At 47.5% G+C, this 23,151-nt stretch overlaps 1 protein-coding gene across 10 annotated transcripts in view; it reads right to left on the reverse strand.

The window, feature by feature from the left end:
• Positions 1-988: 988 nt before the first annotated feature.
• The window catches only part of POGZ (pogo transposable element derived with ZNF domain), a 31,928-nt gene continuing 9,765 nt past the window's right edge, over positions 989-23,151 (reverse strand). The window contains exons 3-19 of one of the 10 annotated variants that reach the window (XM_062016323.1): positions 14,488-14,663; positions 13,696-13,804; positions 12,964-13,143; positions 12,050-12,094; positions 11,822-11,926; positions 11,018-11,127; positions 10,197-10,531; positions 9,830-9,984; positions 9,290-9,390; positions 8,328-8,474; positions 7,367-7,501; positions 6,717-6,886; positions 6,041-6,181; positions 5,403-5,462; positions 5,006-5,118; positions 4,246-4,270; positions 989-4,125 (exon numbers count right to left, since the gene is read on the reverse strand). In XM_062016323.1, the coding sequence (XP_061872307.1) occupies positions 2,553-4,125; positions 4,246-4,270; positions 5,006-5,118; positions 5,403-5,462; positions 6,041-6,181; positions 6,717-6,886; positions 7,367-7,501; positions 8,328-8,474; positions 9,290-9,390; positions 9,830-9,984; positions 10,197-10,531; positions 11,018-11,127; positions 11,822-11,926; positions 12,050-12,094; positions 12,964-13,143; positions 13,696-13,804; positions 14,488-14,663 (3,680 nt within the window). In that variant the 3' untranslated portion in view covers positions 989-2,552. Of the gene's footprint in view, positions 4,126-4,245; positions 4,271-5,005; positions 5,119-5,402; positions 5,463-6,040; positions 6,182-6,716; positions 6,887-7,366; positions 7,502-8,327; positions 8,475-9,289; positions 9,391-9,829; positions 9,985-10,196; positions 10,532-11,017; positions 11,128-11,821; positions 12,095-12,849; positions 13,144-13,695; positions 13,805-14,487; positions 14,664-17,777; positions 18,564-23,151 lie in introns of all 10 variants that reach the window. The other 9 variants (XM_062016318.1, XM_062016321.1, XM_062016324.1 and 6 more) reach the window with 9 other exon arrangements.

Below are 23,151 nucleotides of genomic sequence, written 5' to 3' on the forward strand. Positions count from 1 at the left end.
GGGTTTAGGATTAATGCTGCTCTTGGTTTGCCAAAGCTGAAGTTCAACACTCACACTGTTGTCAGATTTGCCCTAATGAAAGAAACCCCCTGGGGACCACGACAGGGTCATGGGGGGCACCCTGTAACCCCCCCTGGGGGTTCAGCAGCCCTGACTTACCTGGGGCACGTGCTGTGCTCCTCCTGCACAGCCAGACAACCACGAGCCCTCAGCTGGCAGCTAAAAAGCCTTTGTCAGCCTTCAACAGCTGCCTGTGGACACAACAAAACCACAGATGAGGGGTTTTTGTTTAAAAACCCCAAAGTGCTGAAGAGAAAGTCAGCTGGGCCCTGCTTGGGGTGGGAGGTGATGGGTTCTGGGCCTCAGGGAGCACCACGGTGCTGCCTCAGCCCATCAGAGACACAGGCAAGTGCAAACATCTTAGTCTCTGGTGAGCAGGGTTGGAGTCACTCAGATCTCCCCGTGGCTCTGCCTGCTGACAGCAGAGGCAGCGGCACACAGGCTGTGGGGGTGAGGTGCTGGCTGGGGTTAAACCCCAACAGGAAGGCTCAGGAAATGGAAGGTGGTTGTCTGCCAGGTTCCTGGCAGCAGCTGGAGCATCCTCTGTGTCCAGTGGGGCTGACCAGGGGCCCTTCTAAGCCTCTTAGGCAAGCAATTCCTAATTAAGGGTTGTGTTTATGACTGCCTGAGATAAAATATTCCTCAGGAAGTACTTTTAGGTATTTGTAAATGATTTTTCAGGCTTCTAGAGGAAGTTCCCTGGAGGGAGGAGGTTGGTCACCAACCCTGTGCTGCAGGTAATGGGCAGGGAGGGGTTGCAGCAATGTCTGAAGGACAGAACTCTGGCCTCACTCCTGTGTTAATGAGACTAAACACCTCTAATGAGCATCCCAGCTCCGTTCGCTCCCTGGGGCCAGGCAGAGCAGTGCTGGAGGAAGCACTGTCCCAGCACCAGCCCTGCACAAGTCCTTCAGAATAAAAACACATGTTTATAAATCCATTTCCCTGGTTTTATTAAATGTTCCACTTATGTACATTTTAAAGATGAACCATTTACAGGTCTGCACATGCTGCCTCCTGCTTTCCTGGGGCACAGGGGAAGGTTCACAAAAACCTCTATGGAAACAGAAAGGTGCAGGTGCTCGTGGCTGCCGTGTCAAACGCTTCCCGTCGATACCATGAGACACACGATTAAAAAACCCTCAAACATGCACATTGTAGAAAAAAGTCAAGCTGGCAGTGAAAAATAAAAACAAACGTCTGTCTTTGCTTTGTTTGTCACAGTTTTTGTTTGTTAAAGGGGTTTTTTTTTTCTGATTCTAAGGGATGTAGTGTCTGAGGCCACTGGTCACAGCGGGTTCTGAGTCGCTCAGGGGTCTCGTGGTCCAGGTTTAACTCCCTCCTGCTGCTGGGGAAGAGTGAGACTGGCTCAGCTTCCCTCTCCCACCACACACCCTCTGTCAGGGATTCTTTGGAGCAAGGTGGGTGCTGAGGAGGGGTCCCAGGGGGAGGAGAGGACCCGCCACACAGAGTTAAGTCGGCCCTGAGTGTGGGTCTCCCCCTTACTCAGAGGGTTGTGGCTCCCCAGGACTCTGCTGGCATTCAACAGGCAAAATGCTTCTGCTCGTGTGTCCCCCCTCCCCCTGCCTCCAGGCACGAGCACGAGGATTTGACTCTTTTTCCTCCTTTAAAACCAAGAAAAAAAAAAGAAACCCAAAAAACCCCCAAACCAAACCCCAAATCTCAGTGGCCACTTACTGAAGGTTCACACTTTAGAGCAATAACAACTCATCCCTAAACTCTCCACAGAAACCCAAACGTCTGGGTCAAGTGTTAAACAAAAGAAAAGGAAGGGAAACAACCAAAAGAAGTGTTAAGACAACCAAAGAGATTTTTATATCCTGGGGCAGAGCTACAGAGGTGGGGGGTTTGTTTTTTTCTCTCCTTTAGAAATGGTCACATTGACGATGGATAATCCAAAAACGTTTCTGCACAATAAAAACAGGAAAAACTATGATACAGTGAGGTAAAGAAAACGCAAAAATATTCACCCACAAGATCCTCAGAAAATACCAACACAGGGACTGCTTCTGGTTCTTTTTTTTTTTTCCTTTTTAGAAAAGCACAAAAACTTAGAAACGAACAGCATCGGTGGCCACGGATCCGAGTGGTGTCCTGCCATGGATCCAAGTGATCTACCATGGATCTGAGTGATCTCCTACCATGGATCCGAGTGATCTCCTACCATGGATCTGAGTGATCTCCTACCACGGATCCGAGTGGTGTCCTGCCATGGATCTGAGTGATCTACCATGGATCTGAGTGATCTCCTACCATGGATCCAAGTGATCTCCTACCATGGATCCAAGTGATCTCCTACCACGGATCCAAGTGATCTCCTACCACGGATCTGAGTGGTCTCCTACCATGGATCCAAGTGATCTCCTACCACGCTCCTAAAGCCACAAATCCACAGGGAAGTGTCACGGTCTCGGCCCAACATCGACTGATAAAAACGACCCTTCCTGGGCCAAGGGGTCGCGGGTCAGTGCTCAGATTTCCATCAGATCCAAGTCGGCGTCTTCAAAGCCGTAAAAGGACTCAGTCTCGCTCTCCCCCTCGAAGAGCTGATGGAGGATTTCGGGGTCTGCAGCCTCCTCGGCCGGGGGTCGGTCCTGCCCCTGCGCTGCCGCCGCCTCCCGTGGGTCTTCGTTGAGCTTCAGCTGCTCCTCCAGAGAGGTGATGAGCTCCTCCTGCATGTCGGCGTTGCGCGTGGGCGAGTTGGCCGTGCCGTCGGGCCCCGGCAGCACACTGGCCACCAGGAAGGATTGCTGCACCAGTTCGGGAGAGTCACTGATGACCTGCAGCACCTCCGCCAGCCAGCACAACACCAGCTGCAGGAGAATGTCCGAGTCGCACGTGGAGTCCGCCATCTCCTTGGCTTGCTCTTTCCACTTTTTATGCAAGAAATTTTTCACAGTCCTTTTGATGCAAACATCTAGAGGTTGGATTTTGGAGCTGCAGCCCGCGGGGACCACGGCCGGGAGGGTGCTGGAGGCGCTGAGCAGGGCCAGCACCTCCTCCGAGAGGTGCGTGCGGTGGCAGTCCAGCACCAGCATGCCCTTGCTGTTCTGGCACTCCGTGTGCTTGTGCCACACTCGGGACGCCCACAGCTCCATCAGCTCGTCGTCGCTGTAGCCGTTCTCCTTCGCTTCCAACACGATGGACTCGGGCACGTTGGCGGGCTGCTGGACGTGGCCCCTGTAGAAGACCAGCGTGGGGAGGACGCTGCCGTCGGCGAGGATGGTGAGGACGACGTCGCACCAGGGCTCCCCGGTTCCCACCGTCTGCAGAGCGTTCTCCTTCCGGTCGTCGCTGCTCAGCACCTCCACGTCCAGGAACAGGGAGATCTCGTCGATGGCGGCGATCATGGAGAGGGGCAGGTCCTGCGTGTGGATCTGCCGCTGCACGAACTCGATGAAGCAGCCGGCGTTGTCCTCCACGTCTTTGGGGAGGGGGTGGGCCACGGCCCTGCGGGTGTGAGTGCTCAGGTGGTGCCGCAGCATGAACCTCACCGCCCACTCGTACGAGATCTTGAAGCCGCCTTCCAGGGAGCGGCCGATCTTGGTGGCTTTCTGGAAGAGAGTCTCCTCGTTCACAGGCAGCTGCTGCTCCCTCTGCGTGAGGACCCACTCGGCCAGCTTCTCTTCAGCCTCTAAGCTGAGGTACTTGCCCTCTGACAGGGACGCCAAGTTCTCCTCTTGGAAAGCCTGAAACCGGCGCAGCCAGCGCTTGATGCGCCGGGGCGGGTTTCGGAAGTGCTCTGCAGCCTGCTCCGTGTTGCAGCACAAGGCAAACAGTACGACCCGCAGCTTCTTCACCGACAGCTGCTCCTTTTTGCTCGCAGGCTCCGGCTCCTTTGCTGGCTGCTCGTCCTCTCGAGCGTCCAGGTTCAAGCACTCTTCCTCCTGGCAGGCCAGGGGTCTGCTGTAGGCTGCTGGGGCCGGCTCGGGCTCCAGCTCATCCTTTGCAGGTAACACAGGCTTTGTTTTCACAGTAGCAGCTTTACTTGGGGAATAGGTAGGGCACGTATTCTTCATGCTTTTGTCCTGGGGCTGAATGTGCCTTAGGAGAGAGAAACACAGGAACCTCTTAAAATAAAGCCCTTGAGTTAAAACCAAAGGAACAACCCCATGCCCAGCAACTGAAACAGCTGATGGCAGCTCAGAGTTTACAGACAGTTACCTGGAATGTGACATCCAAGTAGGCCCTGTTAAGAAAAACAAAACAAGAACGTTTGTAGCTTAGCAATAAAGCACCAAGTCAGCACAAACACACACATCCTCTTAGAGAGAGGAGGACCAGGGTCCCTCTGTTGTCCCTTGTCCTAGGAATGGCCACTATCCACCCAGCCCAGGCCACCTCCCACATCCAAGCACCGCCACATCCAGGCCTTGCAGCCCAGCAGAGCACCAGGCAAAACAACAGCCAAACTCCATTTGGGATCCCAAGAGGAGTTGGGCTGGGAAAGCTGGGCTGTGAGCAGGTCCCTGCAGGCAAAACCCCGAAGTTTTGCACGTTGGGGTAGTTGGTAGCAAACAGCTGGAAGCCAAGTTTGGGCTGTATTCAAAACTCAGCACCGGCAGCTGCTGAAGGCCTCCCGGTGTCACCGAAGCACAATGATGTCTCAGAGGAACAGAGGAACTCCCTGACGCCCTTGGCATTGTCTCTGCCTGGGAAGATCTCATGAGAAGGGGGTTACACAGCTGAGCTCCAGGCAGAGCAGCCTCCCCTACAGCTTAACTCTGCCATCTCCATAACAAAGCAGATCCATTCAGGCAGTTACAGAAGGACCCCAAGGCCATGTTTTGTTGTACCTCAGGACTCAGCAAGAGCTCAGCCCATTGCTAAACAAAGATGTATTTGAGCTGGACTCTACAAACTGATGCATTATGTCCTACATACATTTTTTTTGCAACTTCTCTGCCCCTTTTCAAAGCCTTACCTCGGAAAATAACGTTACTGAACTCATGTGATGGATTGAAGACCAGATGTTTGGCCATTGCATCACCCTCACATGTTACAAAGAGACAGGAGGAACAGGACAGCTTTACACCACTGGAAGGGGGGGAAAAAACAGGAAGAGAGAGGAGTGAGCTTAGTATCAGATATGAAAATAGGGACATCCCCTCACTGACAATTAAAAAACAAAAGTCAGCCTGTACACAGGCAGTGTCCCCACCCCAAAACATCCACTCCCACTGCTCAGATTGCCCTTAATTCAACACATTTTCAAGAATGAAATGGAGCTTCTTCAGAAGCAGATCTCGCAGAACAGAAGTGAAAGTGAATGCACATTAGATTCCCAGGTGATTAAAATGAAGTGACAAGTGTTCCATTACCAGGCAGTATAGTTTTTAAACAAAGCCAAGTATTTTGGACTCTTCCGAGGAACGTGGTTGCTGCAAGACAAAAGAGTTGAACAGATGTGAGAAGGGTGATTTCCAGGTATTACAAGAGCTATCAGCCCCATGAAAAATACAGCCCATTTACAAACACCCCTCATCCTGAGTCTGACAAGATTCTGTCTGCAAGGAAATGAAAACTCTGTGTCTGAGGAAAAAAAGCCCAACCCCACCAGGTAAAAGGACACTTAAAAATGCCCAGACGTGGAGGAACTTTCTGCCTCCCTGCTCTGTGTTCCACCCACAGCCCTGTGCACACCACAGGCTGGCAGAAGCAGGGCAAAACTGTTCAACTGTTACATCTGGGAATGTTGCAAGAAACCCTGGGAGTGCTGAAAAATGAGTTTTCTGCATCAGCCCCTACACTGCCAGGCTGGGATGAACCTCAGCTCTTGTGCTCAGCTTCCTCATCTCAGCTGAAAGCCACCAGCCACGTCTGTGCTGATACAGACTGTTACAAACCACTGCTGGAATACCCCAGCAACCCCTTCTTACAGGGCAGACAGACAGCGTGGGGCTACAGGCATCCAGGGAGGAGGAATGTCTACCTACAGTCTCCAGGGAATGGCACCTACTTGATCATGTGGTTGGCGTAGGCTCTGGAGCAGCACGTGCTGTAGCGACACTGGGAACAGTGCACGTAGGTGGGGAAGTGGTTGGGGAAGTCGGGGATTTCGAAGCTGCACTCCAGGCAAGTCTGTCTCCCCAAGACACTCCTGCACAGCAGAGGGAAACACTCATTAGAGTCTGAACAGCAGCTGTAACAATCATCAGGACAGAAGAATTTAATGACATAAACATTCACAAGTCTGCAGTCAAACCAGTCTTGTCTTGCTCTCTAACTCCCTGGGGTGCCTCAGTGCCAGGCTGAACGTTCCCCACTTGCTGCACTCACAAGTGTGTCACTTACAAGTGGGTAATACATAAACAAGCAAGCAAAAAACATAGTGAAGCCAAGGCAGCAGGACGAGGAGGGGCAGAAAGCCCTCACACCTATGGAATCCCCCTGTTTCTATGGAAGCACCTCACTAGCTCTCTGTTTCACAGTTTCACCTTAAAGGGCTTTCCTAACATGATTAATCATGGCTTTGTGGGCAGCCAGACTCTCCTGGCATCAAGTTTCCTTGGCAACTGGTGAGGTAGAGCCGTCCAGTGCCGAGGATCGTGTTCCCTGTCGCTGTGGCATTCAAAAGCTATCTGCCTCTCCCTTAAAAAGCTTCTCAGGTTTGAAGTTCAGAGAAAGGTTCTGACATTTTTTTGACTGCTCTCTTCTGGACGTTCCTCTGGACGGGTGGGTACAGGAAGATGGGCTGGGGATCGGCAGAAGACGACAGCTGAGCAGCTTCCTGTCCCGTGCCCTGCAACATGTCGTTTGACACTGGCACTGTCCGTGGCTGTCCTCTAGATGCCCTGATTGTCACCTGCAGAAAACAGAGACACCCATACCTCCTGAAACACAAGGGCAGGAGGCATCTATCCAAATTCTCCTCTGTTTGGAGTAGCCTTTCAGGCTCTTAGCAGAGAATAAACTGGTGCTCCTAGGCCGTGGTTCATCCCACCCAGGGCAGCAGCAGCCTAAAAGAGGACACACGACTTGAGCCTCAGGAGTGCCTGTTTGTCCCCAGTGACTAGAGAGGGTGTCCAGATGACTACTTCAGGTACCTCCACTTTGTTATGAGAGTTTAACCTCTGCCATGCCACTTCCACCTCTTCTCTCTCACTTATTTCAACCAGGTACCTGATTAACTAAGCATGGGCAGAACACAGTGTTTTCTGTCTCAGGGGGTGCAGTTTAAGTGATGCACATCAAGCAAGCATCAGCTTTGCAGCACTTAATGAACACATCCCAGTACAGAGGTGTTTCCTGAGGAAGGGAGGCCTGCTGTTATCTCAGTGCTTACCTTGGTTCCAGGTTTCAATCCTTCTAATTGTTTAGGCTTTCGGAAAGTTTTGTGGTGCTGCAGCTTGTGTTCGATTTTATCCTTGGCAAATAGGAACTGAAGTCTGCACTTGTTGCAATGATAAACACTCTTCTTCTAAAGCAAATGCAGAAGAAATGCATTTCATTTAGAGAAGTCACAACACAGCAGGGTTTTTTGTTTAAAAAAGAAAAAACCCACTTTCCCCCTCTTTGAAACTAAAAGCAGTCTCATTTTTGCAGCCCATCCCCTGGGTGTTTGAGGTTTAATTTGGTTTTTGTTTCTCTAATGAAAATCATCAGGCTCTGCAGAGACGGCAGGCCTGGAGGTGCCATGAAACAAGCCTCACTCAGCTTGGTTAAGCCAAAGGAAGGCACATAAGCAGAGTGATGCACGTGGCAAAATCCCTTCCAAAGTTGCCTCGGCTCTGCCTCTTACAGCACTCAGCAAAGGACTTTGGGGGCAAATCCGTCCAGGCACTTGGTAAGCACACGACATTTCTGTATTCTGAAAGTACACCTCAGCTACACCCACAGAAAATATGTTGGCAATACAGCCAATGCAGATGGAGACAGAACACCGAGCCATGAAAATGCCATTCCTCTGTGTGCACACGGTGTTATTTACTCACTACCTGCAGATAATAAGAAACCAGAACCCAAATGAGCAGAGCCCACCCTTGGCTCATCAGCACATGAAGCAAACACAGCCCAGTAAGACAGGCTTCCTTCTGCTAAGTATCAACAATTGGTGCTGCTCCCAGAGGAGCGACAGCACAAGCCCTGTGACAGGTCTGGAGTGGCAGCAGGCAAATCACATTCGTTACGGAGGGGGACAGCATCTACTAAAACCTTTCCTGAATCGAGTTCCCCTTCTGGTTTTACTCCAAGGGGTCCACTAATCACACGCTTATTCTCTGCTGAAGCTCTGAGGGAGTATGTACCTGGTGCCTCATGAAGTGCTGCTGGAAGGCGTTGCCGTTCTTGAAGACCTTGAGGCAGTAGGGACAGAGCAGGTGCCGCGTGTCCTCGTGCGTCATGCGGAAGTGACTGTCCACCTCGGAGTAGAGCGAGGAGCGGTACTGACAGACCTGCAGAGGGGAGGGAAGGGTTACCAGAGCACTAACCCGTCCCACATCCACCTTAACAGCAATGCCCAGATCCCCACAGATGCTCCTCGTTTAGGATCAGAGCCTCTGCTGGCTTATTCCAGCTGTGAGATACTAAAGCAAGCAGTACTTCAGAGAACAGATCTGAACTCCTTGTTAAAGAAGAGAGCAGTGACAACTCAAGCTCCCAATCCAAGGGGGAGACAGCCAGTGCAAAGCAGCTGGAATATACTTCAGAGCAGTTTCTTCAGGGTCTATGCAAAATGCAGGATTTGGGACATCATCTGTTTGAACAGAACGTGCTTTAGACGTTTCTTCTCTGGTTTTTGTCTGTTTGGAGGGGCAGTGTTAGGACCTCTGGGTGGAGATGACACGTTCAGAAGTGGTGCAAGCACAAATCTCATGGCAACAAGAGTGTCAAGAAAAGGTATCACACAAGCAACATAATCTCATCTGCTCCATAGTGGCAACTCCATTATGACACAGCAATTCGCCTGTGGGCAGTGGGAGGGAAAGAAATGATTAGGCTCCAAATGTCACTGGGACTAAACAAATGTTTATTGAGCTGATCCAACTCCAGAGCACCAGCAACTGGTGGCAAACATTCAGCTACTTGTGTTGCCCTAAGAGTCACAGGGCTTCTCAAGTCTACACTTGGAAAAAATGCAATGGGCTCCACAGCCCTGTGCCAGGGCTCGAGTCTGCTCTGGAGCACTGAACCACATCCTCTCCTGAGAAGTGCCAGATTTCCTCTTTTTCTCTAGAGTGCATTTAGGAAGCTGTGTCCCTTTTAATACCTGGCAAACATAGGGCATCTCCCCAGGCTTGTGAGTGTCCTTCATGTGCTGCAGGAACATTGGCTCGCTCTCAAATGCCCACTCACAAATCTTGCACTTTGCTGCAAAAGAAAGGAAAAGCAGGTAACAGCTGGAGGACAAAAAACCCAAACCCCAACATTATGAGCCTCTCTGGAAACAACTGACCCTTAAAACAAAACATATTCCCCCATAGACAACCAAAGTTATTCTGAGAGGTTTCCAAAAGGCAGCAAAAATTGTCCTCTACAGGGTGGGTACAACATGATGTCCCACTGAGGAAACCTCTGGTGATCTCACATCAGATGTCAAGCCACTGATGAAAATGAAACTAATTGAACTCCTCCTTTAAGGCATTTTTGGCAGGAAGTTTGCAGAAGTGTAACTTAGATGGATTTTTCTGGCAGCCTACACAACAAACACACCAAGGGGCGAGGCAGAACAGACACTCCTTCCTCAGGGGGTTTAATACCAGACAGAAACCTTCTTCAACTGAAACAAAGAGCAGCAAAATGCACTCACTTGTCGACTCGTAGGGACTGTGGACGTTCTCTAAGTGACACTGCAGCTGAAACGGAGTGGAGAACTGTCTGTAGCAATGCTGGCAGATGGTGTGGACATCCACCTCTCCGTTCTGCTGATCCAGCTCAACGTGGTGCTTCATGTGATTCATAAACCTTACAGAGATGAAGAGAAAGAGTGTGAACAGAAATACAACCATTTTGCACCTGCAAGCCCAGAAGCATTATGAATGCTACAGCACAAGGGTTTTTTTAACAGCATTCAGATGTGTCTTTCTTGCTTTTCCCATCTAAAGCAGGCAAAGACCCACTGTGGGAGGTACTGGGGCTGCTGCAGACAGTTTTGGTGGCACCTCCTGTTCCCTTACCGTATGTTGTTCTTTAGCCTCTTGGTGCAGTGTGGACACCTGAAGGAAGTTGGAACCTTGGGGAAATTCAGCAGCTGGTTCACTTTGCCACCATCTCTGCCATAGTAGAAATCATCTACCAACATGATGAGCTTACTTTGGGACGTGTCAACTACGTTTTCGCTTGTCTCTGGAGCTTTAGCAGGTGGGGACAGTGCAGGGATAGGAGTAGAAGAGGGTGGAGAGGCAACAGCTGTAGTTTTTTCTGGAGATGGAGCCTTTGCAGATGGAATATTTGGTTCAGATTCTCGAGGTCTTCTTTTCCTGAGGAATTTAACCATTTCAGGGCAGCAGAACTAAAAGGAAAACAAAAGACCCCACACATTAAGTTGCACCAAGGAACTACACACATTATTAAACAAAGACTAACCAGTACTGAGACAAGACAGAGGAACTCTAGGAAACTCTTGAGGAAAGAGTAATGCAGAGTCAATTCTGGCTTGATTGTTTACTGATACATAACATTAGCAATGGAATAATCTCCTGGCACCAAAAGGACAAAACTGGGGTCACATAATCTCAAGGGCTGGAAGGGATCTTGAAGGATCATCCAGTCCAACCCCACTGCCAGAGCAGGGCCACCTGGAGTAGGTCACACAGGAATTCATGCAGGTGGGTTTGGAATGTCTCCAGACACTGTGGGACCTCTCCTTTGCCTATAGATCTCTCCTAGTCATATTCTTCCTTCTCACAGAAGTCCCTGATCTGGGGAGAAGAGCTATTCTTTGCACTCCATGATCACGAGCAATTACCCATCTGCTCATCTCAGAATGGTTACTTACACACATATGTCCTCTTAAAGCTTCAGTGACTCGAAACTGAGCATCGCATCTCGGGCAGACCTTCCTGCCACTGTCTTGCAAATCGAATGTGGGAATAGGAGATGAACTGACTGTAATGGGAGAGACACAAAAGAAGAAAAACAGAACCCTTACACTTCATCTTAAGTTTAGGCAATCTTCTTAGCATGCAGAAGTACTTTAGTGTCAAGGCCTGTACTTTGAATTCCTAACTAGGCTGGAAGAGGCATGAAAAGACAGAAGCATGCAAGCTTCTGACAATCTGTGACAAAACAAACCCCCAGTAGATAGAGTAAGACCAGGAGTATCTCAAAATTAGACATAATAAATCATCTCCCCTTTTACCTATAATAATGTGTTTGGTTTCTTTAATCATTTGTTTCGTCTAGTTTTCCATCAGAGCTATCTTCGCCTCCAGCTGTAGTAAGAAACTCAGAATACAGATGATATGAAATGCACCCTAAACCAACTTCTGGACTCCTAAACACCTGAGGAAGGTGCTTTTTTGGAAGCAAAGATTTAATCCTTTTGCCTCCTTGTCTAGAGTGTTTCAGGTGTGTGTATTGTCAAGGTGACAGGATGCACACCGACCACTCTGAACGCAAAATGATGTCCGTGAGCAAATATATCCACAAACAGAATGCAACCACTGGACAAAGATGTCTAGATAAAGGCAAAGCAATTAAGAGCAAAGCCTTTCAGGTGTTTATCTACAGGTTAGCACTTTTTTACTCTACAAAATACAATTCTGAATTCTCAGCAGAACCAGTCCACTTAAGGTTGTACCTTTTGATGATGATGACGACGATGAGGACGACTCCGAAACACTAGATCTCTGGGAACCGTGCACAGGACTGCTGTTGGAAACCACCAGCGGGCCAGGGCTCTGTCCTAACGAAGGAATGGTGTTCAGGGTATTCACTAGTTTAGCAACCTCATTGCCAGGGCTCTGTCCTAACGAAGGAATGGTGTTCAGGGTATTCACTAGCTTAGCAACCTCATTGCTGTTCTCACCAGTCACTCCAGGTCTCTTTACAGTCACAAAGCTTGCAATACTCACTGCCAAGGGAATGGATAATACAAGAACACTAATAAGGAATCAGTAAGATCTGATCCACGGTGTGAATCCCACCCCCACCTAGTCTGCCTTGCTTCTTGCTCTTCCACATCAAGCGTCTCCAAAGGAGCCTAAACCATCAGTTATCCTGCCCAGTAACGAGAAGGCATTTCCCTAACCTTCCCAATCACTCCAAGGTAGGAGACAAGTCCCACAACGAACTAAACAGGATACTGATGACCACAAAAATGATTTCTATTTCTTTTCTACATGCAGCTGTATATGATTATGGCCACTAAAGGTAAGAATAATTAGTGAAGAGGTATTTTTGTCCTTTTTGAACTGTTTGTCTGTATTCCTGAGCAGTCATTTCACTCAATAACACTCAACATTCAGAAGAAAAAAGAAACACATGGTCAGTTTCTGCTTGTGTTCATCATCTGTTTACCTCCACCCTTCAGAAAATACAAGTGGTTAACCAACAGTATTTTTCATTTTCGGGGAGTTCTAATCAACAGTCTTGGAACATTAAAGACAATTTAACTAGTTCCCAAACCAACTGGACATGATGGCAGCATTACCCTCATTTTCCAGGTTGGTAGAGAGATGAAGTATGAGTCAGTGACAGAGGCAGAAATAGAACCCATGAGCTCTGACTCAACTTCTGCCTTTTAGCTGCTACGCCGTACGTTTGAAGATCAAGTTATAGACAGCGTTACACACTCCAGTCCCCTTGCTTTTCCACGGCAAGTCTTACCTAATTTGGGGTTAGTAGCTTGACTGGACTGCCCTGGCTGCTGCACAGTTAACTGTCCAAGTGGTGTTGGCTGCGTTGCAGTAGGAGTTGTGGAGGTGCTGGGAGTGGACTTACTTTGCTGTTGTGCCTGGGACTGTGGTACAGTGCTCCTGATGGTGAGCGTGGCCGGAATGACCGTAGTGAAAGTGTTGGTGGTGGGTCGGACCGGCATGGTCGTCCCCGGCCTCACCTGGGCCATTTGAGAGAACACCTGAGGAACGCCAACTGCAGGTTTAACAAACTGGGTACCTGGGGCTTCAAACACAAATGAACAAACGAGGAAGGTCAAGGAATCAAATTCCACATCTTGCACAGCAATAACTGAGTGCAGCCTATTTCCCAATGCTGCTGAGCTCCCAGAGTCCCCAGCAATGTCTGTGAAAGGTTTAAGAGTTCAGCACCTTTGCTTCCCAAGTGTGCTGGTTTGGGCTGGGCTGAGAGTTTATTTTCTCCCTGGTAGCTGACAAAGGACTGTGTTTTGGATTTAGGCTGGAAACAGCGTTGATAATACAGGAATGTTTTAGTTACTGCCCAGCAGTGCTTGTGCAGAGTCAAGGCCTTGCTATGTAAAGTGTTTTGTTACTACAATGAAAGGGCCTGCTCTCTGCTGCAAAATGACTACCAGGATTGCAGCCACTGATAGACAAATCCCACCTATGATGCCACAGAACTGAACCCCCTCTTCAGAGGGACCTTCTACGAGGTATGATGGGGAAATACAAGAGTTCAAACGTTATTATTTACCTTTAAACCTTTGGTACTCTACAAAGGAACACAACAGTGCCTTTGGTTTGTTGCAGTCCTTACCTGGGACGAGGGTGATGGGTCTAACTGTTTGACCTTGCTGTACATTCAGGACGATTCCAACCTGGTTCATGGTGTTTTGCACAGGCCGCACGTTCCTCACGGGAAACCCCTGCAGTCAAGCAGTCCCATTACCACACTAAGCACATCTGAAGCATTTCCAATATGATCTTCTACCCTAGAAATCAAATAAACTAAAAGCCCCACCCCACAGTCATCTGCACAGCAACTTAGTTATGAGGCCACACTGTTCTCGGCCAGCACGTTACCCAACAGTAGGGCCACTCTGCACCACTCCAATATACAACCTCCACTCTCAATCTCTCCTTTCTCTCTACAGAATCCTTCTCCCAGATCTTAGCAAATGCTCAGAGAAGTCAGTAGAAGATAAATCAAAGCAATGAAGTACCCAGCAAAGTAGCCTTCACGCAGAGCAGAGGGACCCACCTACAGCAAGGAGTCAGGCCCTGCCAGTCGGGCTGCAAGTGAGAGCCAGCGTGAAGCCCCATCACACCTGAGCTGGCTTCACGGGACCTGCTGAGGTCTGGAACAAAGCCAGCTTTCTCAAGTGAGATTTGTCTGCAAAAGGACTAGGAACACAAGCTATTTCCAAACAAAGCTACTTCTAAACCTACATAAAAGAAACAGAACTCAAATTTCAGTTCTAGTGGAACATCCACTGAAGTGCACAAGAAAAACTAATACAGGCATTTTATTTCTTAACAGAAAAGAGCCTTCCATGGATGAGTGCACCAGGTCTCCTGCCTTGGCTGTCCTGGCTGGAAGGGCCCTCACCTGGGTGGTTATGAAGATGGGCTGGCTGGACACCGGAGAATTCGTGACATGATTGGCATTCTGCATGATCTGTACAGGTCGCAATACTGGCTGAGTTACCATAGTGCCCAGCCCTGAGGTCGGGTTCTGGGTAAGGATTAGAGGCTGCCCACTTTGCTGAACAAGAGGATTGCCAGCTGGAAGAAAAACAAGAGACATAGCAAAAGTCACACTTGTCAGGAAAAAAGGCTGCAGCTTCTCTCTCTCACACACACACACACACACTCAGTTGGCAATTTTATTCTTCAGAATTTGAGTGAGTTTTCCACAGCATGTTTTAGAAGTAAACTAGTGAAAACATCCAACCCTTCTCCACAGTTTTAATATTCATATTTAGGCTAGGATTTTCCAAGTTGCCTGGGAACTAGGTGTCCAAATCTCTTAGCCTTGAGCAAGCTCAGAGACTGATTCTTCTGGCTCCCGTGTGCCCTTTGAACACAGTCACAGGAGCTAAAGAAAGTGTTTTTTTTCTGGTCTCATTAACTATGAAGTAAAACTTCTCCTGCTGACAGATACTGGGAAAACTTAATGCTGAACCAGAAGTAGAGGAGCACAGAAAGCTTCTGAACAGCATCGACCGTTACAGACCGTCAGGGACAGCAGAGTCTGCAGGAGGCTTCGATTTACCAGCACCAGGTCACAAGAATTCTGAAGTAGCCTAAAGTTATCTTAAGCATCCTTGGAAAGAAAGATGGCTATGGGATTGAACTTTCATGAAGTAGCAGATAAACTGCCACTTGAACAAAAGAAGGAGGGAGAAAAAATGGAAAGAGATTGAGAATATCTGGATCACACTGAAGTCACAATGCACAGGCAGAAGAATGTCTTACAGTGGTCCCAAGCATTTATTCTCTGTATTCAGAACTGAAACATCCTGCTTGAAAAAACAAGTCAAGATGGGGAAGAGACAGTAGTTTTATCCACTAGACTCAACACCCTTAATATCACTCAATACATGAAACACTTCACACAAGTCCTTTGCTATGAGAGCATGTTCATATAATTGCAAACAACGAGGTTAGTGCAGCTTAGCAAGGTCCCTGTGTCAGCTGAGAACCCCCCGTCTGTGCAGGAGCTCCCAGCTTCATTTGGAAGTAAAAGCACTCAGCTTAAAACATCTTCACAGGGCTTTGTGCTAATGGATTTTTTCTTCAGTGTCTGCTTGTTTGAGAGCAACTTGCACTTGACACTAAGCCGCAGTAACTTGATTCCCTGCAACTGTGCTGCCGTACCTGTCAGGGAGCTCTGACACTGGCCTTACCCCTGCTGTGCCCAGAGGGATTTCCTCAATGGATTTTTCACTACAGACTTGCTGTTTATAGACACAGCTGCCTCAAACTCTGCCACGAGGTTCTGTCCTCAGGTGCACATCCCTTGGTCCAGTTTTGAGTGCCAACATCCCACAACCACTGCTAGTTACCTAATGCTTGGCATTACTGGCAGTTGAAAAGGTATCCTATTGCTTTGGGAACTGCTCACTGTATGGATTGAGGTCTGCCACCATGGTGGTGGCAGGCTACAACAAGCAGAATTGTTCAGTCATTGAAGAAAAGCAAAGTTTGTTTCTTCTGGTGCCTTTTTTTCTTGTAACATTTTCCTTTGTGCACTTGCCCAAGGGTCGTCTGTGATCTCCAACTACCCCCAGCAAAACTGACATGAATCAGCTTCTGGTCGTCTCAGTTTGCACCAGCCCAGCAGACACTTACTAGCAGTTGGCTCTGTCCTTCAGTCAAGATCCTATCTGTCCCAGTTCCACAAGCTCTTACTTGCCAAGCAGAGAAGGCTTGCAATATTTGCACAGAATGAGGAAATTCAAACCCAGGAATATTGGCCAATTGCTTCTGGCAACTTCAGGGCTAGTGTTGTACCAAAACAAAGATCAGAAGAGTCTCTCACCTGCTGCCAAAGTCTGCTGGCACTCAAGAAGGGGAAGGAATTAAAATGGAACACAAGAGAGGATGAGGGAAGAAGCTGTGAAGAAATGTGTTAGGGAAAGAGGGGATGAAATGGTTTACAGCCACCAAGGTACTGATTCAGAGAGCACAGAGCAAACCTTTGCTACCAACAAACACCAACGATGCTCAACAGAACACTTCTGATGTCATTCCCCTTCAGTGTCAAGTCTGCTGGAGGAGGGACATGATTCTCTGTCCCCACACACCACGTTGGCTCCAGCCTGTGCCGAGGATCGAGCTACAAAGCAACTGTGATGGTCGGCAGCTGCTGTATGGCAACACCAGCTCTAAGTCAGGGGCAGACATTGTCTTTTCCACAACACAATAAAAATCAGGCCACAAATATTGTAAACCCAAAACAAAGGGCTTCCCCGGTAGCTGAGGGAGGTGGGATGCAGGAGTCTTCCCACTGCAGATTTGCAGCACAAGATGACACAAGACTGATAGAACATCCAGGTTCATTCAGGGCTACAAAGTGGTCCAACGTGACTGGAACTGCTGCTGTGAGAGGAAGGATCGCTGTACCCTCACAGCACATGTTTCCTCTCTAACTGTGTAAATCCAGGAAAAGACCTGCTGCATGCCAAAATCTTCTGACCCACAGCCAAAACAGCTTCTTTTAATGGAAGATGCTTTACACTGACAGTCTGGATGCTGCCTGGCTGGCAATCCTCAGGGTATACGATCCAAATGTTTCCATGAAGATTACACCAGGCAGAAACAGTGGGGGAATGGAAGGGCTGCCTCAGAAGGTTCAGATCCAAGCACACCACTGCCTGGCTCACACTGCATCTTGCCTCACTTTTTCAAGTGCTTAGAGGAAAAAGGACACTAGTTCCTAATTCCAGAGCACAGGGAGTGGAAAAAGAAGCATCAGTCAGCAAACATGACTGCAAACTGAGGCACAGGATGGAGATGCCGAGATGTCATGAAGGCTGGCAGCCTACCTTGGCACAATTTCTTCTTTAGGATCAAAAAGGATGAGCACAAGCCCACTACTGTCTGAACTCTGTGTGTGCTGCCTCCAGTCCCAAGTGAAAAAGAGGACATGCTTCTAGCCTTTGCTGACTTATAAAGCAAAGTCTCTGAAGAGGGACAGGAGAAAGATGGAAGGAAGGAAACTAGAGATAAATAGACTACATTTGTAACTTCTAAAAGAATTGAGAGAGGTAATTCCTTCACAGTAAGAAAAAAATAAGAAGGTGATAATCAAGGAAGAGACAGAGGAGTTGAGGAGAAAGAAAAAAAAGAGACTCTTTGGATAGTTTTATCAGGTTCTGAACATTTACATCCCACCTAGTATCCGATGGAGGTCCAAATCCAGAGCACCAGCAGATTCATTTTCTCCTCCTCAGTGTCTCGAGGATCCCTCTTTGCTGACAGGGAGCCCACAGTCATTCCCAAATCCTTCAAGGAGTGTAGACCTTGTCAAACACCGAAAGTCTGTGGCTGCGAGTGAGAGTCTGACATTGCCATTGGAACTGTCAGGAGAAATCCTGATGACTGGAGTTGTGATGGCTTCATGGATAGCAGAGGCCACTGTGCAACCTCCAGTGGAGTGTGACAGTCAGCTTCCCAACTCCTTCTGGCACTCCTTTGGAGTCCCCAAATAATCAGGGAAGACTTGTATTAGTTTAACAAAGAAACGATGACTTTTGGTCCATTTTAAAGCAGGGACCAGCTGACAGAGACCTTGTGGTCAAACGAGTCCAATGACTTTGACTCTTTTCTCTCAGTGTGGGCTGGGCCATGCTGCTCTCTCCTGAAATGCCATCATTACTAAACACAGCAATAGCAGAAGCACACAGAAGTACTCTAATTCCTTACCAGAAACCGCAGGTTCTTTTCACTGTGGCCACGATGGACACAGCTGTATGCCCATTATTTATTTCATTCTTTTTTTCCCCCCAGCTTTTGGTAGACATTCATAACTGAGAATGACCAGTGTTCCAGAGCAGCACATCCAAGAGCATGCAGTACTTCTCTCTGATTGTTTCCAAGGAGGTTTGTAAGGTTTCCACATGTCCTGGAGCATTTCAAACTCACCGGTCAAGACAGATGTACATAGATTGACTACTTCATCTAGGGAGAATGAGGAGATCATGGTAGAAATCAGCTGCTGGGAAAGAACAAATCATGTTCTTCTATCTTCTCCTCCTGCCTCTCAAGTGTATGTTTTTACAAGTAACTGGCTGGAAAGGGCTTAATTGGCTTCTTGGAAGAGGGTGATTTAGACCTTAACGCCAGTTGATGAAGTAAGCCTCCTCGACAGCCCCTTTAGTCCTGGACACAGCGAGCCTTGCGAGCCCTAGGCCTCTTCCTACACTCCTTGAACTCCTCCTTGACATCCAGTATGCTACCAGGAAGGCCTGCAAGAGCTGCAGCACTGCAAGAGCCCTGTCACACCGATGCAGGCAGTAATTTGAACTAGTCTGAGTTTTCTTGCTTCTCATCCTAACCCGACTTCACCATCTACTGTTACGCAACTGCTGCCTGTTATTATAAGCACAGTATTTTTCTTCTATGGTTTCTATATTTTTCAGGACAAAAAGCACTTCGTGATTCTTGCAGTGAGAAGAATTGCAGGAGTGTAAGTTATATTTTTATCTGATGGTGGAACTGTTTTAAAAAGGAGTCAATCTGTCAGGCTGATGTGCCGTGTGGCACCCATCTCATTTCCTTGTCAACAACAACAAGGCTCTTTGGGATACAAGAACTCTGTGGAGAGGGACAGACATGTGTCATGCCAGCTAGCTGTGCACCCATATGCAATATGAGACAGAACTGGTTGGAGTGGGATACAGGTAGAGCTAAAAGCAATTAAAGGAAATTAAGGAAAGAAAAAATGAGGCCGAGCATCACCTCACATGTATTTATAGCTTTCTGTAATTTTGCCTTTTATGTCCCAGTAATTTGAGACATTTAAAAACTAATCTGCAGGGGAAAACTGGGATCCAGCAGAAAGATGGAAAAGGACCATCTAAAAGGCATTGCCATCTTTAATTCAGAAATCCTGTTTCTTGAGTTTTGGACACGGGGTCGTTTCTGTCCAGGCCAGATACACTTCTGCTCACTCAGAGAGAGCCAGGGGCTAAGTACAACACACCTCACAAGAAATTCAAACCTGTGTTTGTCAACATGAGGCCCTCAAAGTTCAACATTTACCAACGTGAATGCTCTTATGGAAGGAAAGGATAAAGTTTAGGTCTCCAGGCTTGCTCGGAAATGAATTACATCCTAGAGGGATAAACCAAAACCCAATAAAACCTCACACTCGCACACTGAATAGATTTTACGGGTCTTTTTCAGCCCTAGCTTGTAAGTCTTTTTAATTAATGTAAAACAAAACGCAAGACGACAGCCATGAGTGTAAAAAACAGATTGCTGAAAGCTGGGATGACTCCAGACATGGCTCATTTCACAAGCGTTCCACATAGTCACAACTTAAACTGGGATGTGACCCTCAGTTACTGGGCCAGCAGAGACTGCAGGGACTGAAGAGGTGACAGATGTCCCTGTGGCACTTTGCCACTCAAAATCCTCACTGGCATCAAGCCAGGAAGGATTCCCCTGCAAGTCCAAGTCATGTCATATGTAGAGACTCAACGAACACAATACTCAGGGAAGAAAAGGCCACGCTGTAGGCTGAAGAGTTTTGGCTTGCATTGGTCCTGAGGTCAGTGGGCTGAGCCATCCTCTGCTGCATCAGTGCAATCAAGAGGAGAATCGACTCCACTGTAAAACAAAAGCCCCCCAGAGCTATGCAAACCCAAGCAGCCTTTCATGTTCTTTTCACTTAACCACATCCACTGTGATGAGTTTTATTTCCATCCCAGCAGATCAGAAGACCCCACATCACCAAGCTTAGCCCAGGACACACAGCCCAGCTCTAAGGCTGAGTGCTTTGATGTTGAATACTTTCTTTTGACAATGCTAAGAGCTGACCAAGCTGTCAAGTCACATGTTTGGAAAGTAAGAGTGTCTTGTGGCTGTAAAGTTCATTTCCCTCCCTTTTCTCTTCCAAAGCAGACCACATACCTCTGAGGTTTTTGGGTTTTTTTCATCAGCCTAAGAGCAGTTCTCTGAACAAACATTACTTAATACATTCTGCAAACCCTCCTTAACATGCAGACTTGCACCATGGGGCAGAGATAGACCCCGTGTGCATGAGAAGAGGGTAAACCCAGCACGGCCCCTGCACTGGTGCAAGGTGCCAAGAGCACACTGGGCAGGGCAATCCCTGCCTGAGCAGGCAGCCCAGCAAACGGCACTTGCCCTCAGGTCACTGCCACAGTGGTAATTTATGATGAGGTGACAACCTACAAGAGATACACAAAAGAAAGAGGACTATGGATAGTGATTGGAGTCACACTGTGTAACGTTGCTGCCTGACTTCGTTTTTAACCTATGAGAGTAAAATCTGAAGACAGTAGTTCCTCAGTAGCTGCCACTTATTCTGTCTGCAAACCAGCATAAATTAACAAGCATGTAAAAGACAATGACCACAGGTAGCTACGCTGATGCTTTCACTCCTCTAGTGCAGGCTGGAGTGATTAATGTCTAGAAGCTTAATACCAGCTTTTCAGGGAAAGGGTGCCCTAAAGCCTGCAAGGAGCTAAGCCAGTAGGAAACCACTTCCCTGTCCCTCTGAACTGTACCACACATACTACAGAAATGTTATTTCCAGCAGCAGTGCACAGCAATCCTCCTCAACCTTTGATGCTCTGGCAGCCCAGCGAGGGAGCTGAGCATCATCAGACCATGCAGTGAGGGACTGAGAAAGGAAGACAAAACCACCACAATTTGTTTTCTTCATCAATCTTCCTCATGAGGTATTCGAGGCAGATGATGGAGCCCTGGATCAGGTTCCAGAGTTTATCATGACCCTTATTTTTGAGACAAACAAAAGGAACAAAGACGACAGTTTCTCGCTGTTGTGATTCTGCACCATCCTGTCAAATCTAAGAGCTCTCAAAATTAGATTCATGTTCAAATCTCACTGGTTTGATGGGCTCTGGGAATCAATTGGATAGTAGAGCCAATATCTGAACTTGTCAGAAAAACAGACACATCTCTTACTGATAAATACATTCCCATTAGTGTATTTTTTCGTCAGTAACCATGTTCCTTTTCTGTTTTTAAGCCGTTAATCTAATTATAGCACAGTGATATCACCAAGCCTTTATTAACTTCTTGTAATTGATTTAGAACATCTGTCTCAAATTACTTTTATTAGTAAAGCTATGAAATATTAATCACAAGTGTATTACATAGTGATACTGAATACATTTGGAGTTCAAGACACTTTCAAGCCACTCCTAATAAACCTATCAAATCGTGTATAGAACCTTCTGCATTACTGGTGTGTCTGATCAAATTTTGCTAAGAATGATGCAATGGCTTCTAGGCGAGTTTGGAAAACGAATTTGTACAGCTCCTCAGTCCTGAAGGATCTTAATCTCCTGAAATACAAAGTGGTTTCAAGTTACACAGAGAGGTTGCTTAAGCTGTCTCTGAAATGAAGTGCGACAACCCTTTAACAGCAAAAAGAAACAGAATTATTCACCTTGGAACTTGGCCAACACATGGCTCTAGATCCTGAAGGCATTCCTGCTCACCATGGCTGCTCACAGATACTGTCACTAGTGTTGTCTCAGCGCTGCCACTATTCTGAGTCCCACTGCTACCGACTGACAGCAGCCAGAAACGTGAGACGTGTTGAATCACCACCGTCATTTATCTCTGGCCCACGACAAGGCACAGGCCCGTCTCTATTCCAGATACTAAGCTAATGCTTTGCTTGATCTTGACCAAGGAAAAGCAATTGAAATGCCTGAACAAAGGCCTAACTGATTAAACATGCTGGTCTACTTCACCCACACACATAACTGGGGTAAGGATTCTTTTTTTGCACACACAAGACTCGAGTGTGTGGCAAGAACCAGAGGGACACTGAGTTACTTACGATGGTCAAGTTTCAGTTACTCCCAAACTGTGAAAAGCTCATCACCATCAGTGTTTAATTTGGGGAAGGTAGGTGTATGCACTATAGCCCAGCTCACTGTGTACCCTCCTTGAACCTCTGCTTACTTAGGATCCCATGACACATGATTAAGTAGCATCTGAAATAAAATCCCATAAAGCTTCCCATCTGGCAATTATTGTTTTTTATGAGCCCAAACTTCTCTTGAGACAAATAGTGAACAACAACATGTTCTGACCTGCACTTTAAATGCAAACACCATCTCTGAACAGCAAAGTTGTACATCTTTCCATTTGAAGAAAACAGACAAACCCTCCCTCAAAACAATCACAAAAACCCCAACCAACCAACCCAAATGAAACAGAAAGTAGCAAATCATGAGCTAAATAAGTAATAAACTAGTTTTACTCTCACTCCTTTGACCATGTAAATTAAGTCACAGAAAGAGGATTCACCAATGCAATTCCTGACTTCCTCACCCATCTCAAAACCGCTGGATCAAAGGTGAGTCACCACCAAACAATGACACTAAGGTGCTTTGTAAAAGAAAGAGCATCACCTATGTAAATGATCAGTCCTCTGCTTTTAAGAAGCTGCTGCTTTGGCTGTAGAACAGGGATAACAGCACTTTCCAACACCTGCAAAAATCTACCACCACATCATCTCTACCCAGCACTCCAAAGCTCT

The sequence above is a fragment of the Colius striatus genome, chromosome 29 (assembly GCF_028858725.1).
Source record: "Colius striatus isolate bColStr4 chromosome 29, bColStr4.1.hap1, whole genome shotgun sequence".
NCBI lineage: Eukaryota > Metazoa > Chordata > Aves > Coliiformes > Coliidae > Colius > Colius striatus.